At 44.2% G+C, this 3,589-nt stretch overlaps 1 protein-coding gene across 1 annotated transcript in view; it reads left to right on the top strand.

Moving 5' to 3' along the window:
- Window positions 1–58: 58 nt before the first annotated feature.
- YARS1 (tyrosyl-tRNA synthetase 1) overlaps window positions 59–3,589 on the top strand; it is a 42,841-nt gene continuing 39,310 nt past the window's right edge. The window contains exons 1-2 of the mRNA XM_032227280.1: window positions 59–147; window positions 436–537. Of these exons, the coding sequence (XP_032083171.1) occupies window positions 481–537 (57 nt within the window). The 5' untranslated portion in view covers window positions 59–147; window positions 436–480. The remainder of the gene's footprint in view (window positions 148–435; window positions 538–3,589) is intronic.

Genomic DNA, 3,589 nt, shown 5'->3' with positions numbered 1-3,589 from the left:
GTGTCGCGCGGAAGAGGCGCCGGGCCGAGGGGAGGATCGCCGAGCGACCCAGGCGCCAGGCCGAGCGGAGGAGCGCCGAGTGGCAGCCGGTGTGACGCGTGGAGAGTCGCCCGGCGGGAACGCAGCTCGCAGACCGGCCAGCGCCAGGTGCGCTGCCTTCCCTGTCGGCCTCACCAGGCGTCCGGCGTCCCACCTGCTTTCCCCGAAGGCGCCCGTGTCACCCCGCGTCTCGCTGGCGAGAGTTAGAGGGAGGGAGGGGGGTTGTGGGGCGCGGAGTGTGCCCCGGGCTCCCCTGGCCTCGCCTGCTTCCCTCTCTGGTCTTCCCGCTTGAGAAAGGCGCCGGGCGGGCGGGGGCTGCGCTGTGGCTGCGGGGAGGGGCTCCCCTTCCTCCCCCGGTCCCTTCCTGGCAATCAGGGCCGCTTCGTTGGGTTTCAGGCTCGGGAGGCCGCCGAGTGAATCAGCAGCTGGCGGGGAGTCACCATGGGGGACGAGCTGACAGCCCAGGAGAAGCTTCACCTCATCACCCGGAATTTGCAGGTATTTGGCTGGGGGATTGGGTGAATGGAGAAGGGGCGGAGGAAATCAGCCCTTGGACTGGATTCCCTCTCGGCCCTGAGCATGGAGAGGCCCCAAGCGCTGCCCTGGTAGAAGCTCAAGTCGTCCGTTCCTTCCTTCGATTTCTATAGCCGCCCATCTAGTCAATGGCTCTGGGTGGCCGGTTTCAAAAGTATAAAAACTAAACAATAAAAACGGCCAAAATAAATATGCACGGCAGCCAAGGTATTTAGCCACTTAACAGTAACTGTTAACGTGATCCTATGGTAGTGATTTCATTTGGAAATATAGATACACCAAATACTGTTGGTGTAATGTTTTAATTTTTTGAAGCTTCTGAAAAATAGATAATAGGCAGGATGGGACCTCCTCTTTCAGCTACAATTTTGAATTCCCAGGGGAACAAAATTTGAAGTGATTTAGGTAGACACAAAATGAGGGAAACTGCAGCCTCAAAGGATTAGCCATATTGTTAGATTCTTTTATTGTGCCTTTCCCCCCTAAACACTATTTCAACTATAGACTTGCAACCACAATTGAGAACAGAATTTCGCTTTAAGTGAGGCCATTGGTTTTTTTTATAAAGATTTTTTATTTTTGTTACATAGACAACATATACACACAACAATAGAGAAACAAAAACAAAAAAGAAAGAAGAAAAAAACACACACACACAAAAAAAAAACCCCATTATCGCATACAGCATGTCGTCTGGTTACAGGTGTTTTAACATTTATCATTCTTATACATTTATTATTTCATTTAATAGGTTATAATTTAGTATCATTTCTTATTCCCCTACCTGTGGCAATCCATCCCAACTACATTTCCCCCCCCACACACACACACCGTATCTCTCTGTTATATATATATTTAATATACACAACAATAATAAAACACACACACACACAAAAGAAAAAAAAACACAAAAAGAAAAAAAAACCATCATTACATATAGCATGTCGTTTGGTTACAGGTGTTTTAACATCCACATCCTCGAATAATATTTACCATCTCAGACTTTTCATCTAGTATAACTAAATACCTCACTTTCATTCTACAATATATATTCAGTTACCATTAGTATTATTTTTTCCCAGAAAATATACTTATGTTCATTATTATCCTTGTACTTCATACTTTAAGTGAGGCCATTGTTAAGTGACTCGTGTCCAATTTTACAACCTTTTTTACTATGGCTTAAGTGAATCATGGTAGTTATTAAGTGAATTGTGGAGTCATGTCAATCAGACTTTCCCCCTTGACTTTGCTTGCTGGAAGCCAACTGAAAAGGTCAGAAATGGTGATCACGTGATTTCAGGACACTACAGTTGTTGTAAATACTTGCTGATTGCCAAGCACCAAAATTTGAATCTCACGACTGTGGGGGTGCTGCATTGGTTAAAACCAACAAGGACTGGTTATAAGTCACATTTTTCAATTGAGACCATTTTTGTGGTTGTTAAGCAGAGTGATTGATAAATGAGTCACATCCAATCTTATGACTTTTTGGCCATGATTGTTATGAATCTAGCTTTTCCTATTGACTTTGCTTGCCAGATGCCAGCTGGGAAGGCCAGAAATGGCAATCATATGACCCCAGGATGCTGCAACTGTCAGAAATACATGCTGGATGCCAAGCAACCAAATTTTGATTATGTGACTTTGGGAATGCTGGGTCGCTTGTAAGTGTGAAGATTGATTATAAGGTCACATTTTTCAGTGCTGTTGTAACTTTAGTCAATAAATAAATAAAGGACTACTTGTACAAATCAGTATTTTAACAGTTGGGATGGGGATGAGGAAGCATTTTTGTTTGTGATGGTGTTTGGCATTTGGGAAGTTGAAAAGCCAGGTTGGATCATCCAGCGATCTTCAGTATGTCCTCCTAAGTCACTCTGTGGTGGTCAGTTATTCCTCTGTAAGAATATTGTCCTGACAGCAGTTTCCCAGGCATTCAGGGAGCCTCCATCCTATCCAAGGGCTCCATAACAGAGAAATAGAGGCATTCCTCAACAAACAAGCTGCTTTGGAAAAGTGGTATAAATAGCATTTTGAAATTGACCAAGAAGCCATCTGTGTAAGGAAGGACATGCAGGGAAAATGTGGTGCAGGATAGAGGGGAAGAAGAAGTTGGAGAATGTTGATGAGGGCCAGGAGTGTTTGGTAGAAGATGCCAAAGCAGCTAAAGGTTCAGTGGCTAACTAGAGCAGCTTTGGCTGGAGATTTTGGGAGGGGGGGGGGAGGATCAAGATCAGAACTTTCAGGTGGATGCAGCAGCAGCTGGAGAAGATCAGACAGAGCCCATAGGAAAGACTCGGGAGAATATATGTAGTCCTTGACTGACAACAGTTCATTTAGTGACCATTCAAAGTTCAAAGTTACAATGATACTGAAAAAAGTGATATGATTTTTCATACTTAGAATCATTGCAGCATCCCCAGAGTCACATGATCTAAGTTCGGCGCTTGGCAACTGGCATGTATTATGATGATTGCAGTGTCCTAGGATCATGTGATCACCTGTGACTTTCTGACAAAACCAATGGAGAAGCTAGATTCATTTAACAACCCTCTTACTAACTGAACAATGCAATGATTCACTTAACCAGGGTGGCAACAAAGGTTGTAAAGTGGGGGAAAACTTAAACGTCTCACTTAGCAACAGACATTTTGGGTTCAATTGTGGTCGTAAGTCAAAGACTGCCTGTAAAGTCACAGTGTGAGCTTAAGGCTCCTCCTCTTTTTCCCTCTCCTTCCTGTGTTTTGAAAATGCTTAGAGCATTGGCAAGATTCACGCTTCTGAATTACATGAGACTCATTTTCAGGTAGGTTATCAGAAAGACTATATTACTCAGCCAGCACTGTAAATATTTGAGGACAGACCCTCTCAGTCACACTAGAAATCTGTGTTGTAATCGAAAAAAGATGAGTGCAGAATGCAGAAATGGACAGTGTCAGGGCAGCCTCCCTCAGTAACCAAGAAAGAAACCACTCAACTCCATTTTGCAGAATTAAGAGTACTTTTACTGGTT

The sequence above is a fragment of the Thamnophis elegans genome, chromosome 12, assembly GCF_009769535.1.
Source record: "Thamnophis elegans isolate rThaEle1 chromosome 12, rThaEle1.pri, whole genome shotgun sequence".
Classification (NCBI taxonomy): domain Eukaryota; kingdom Metazoa; phylum Chordata; class Lepidosauria; order Squamata; family Colubridae; genus Thamnophis; species Thamnophis elegans.
Note: the sequence above shows the minus strand (reverse complement) of the source record. Positions and strands in the feature narration are given on the sequence as shown.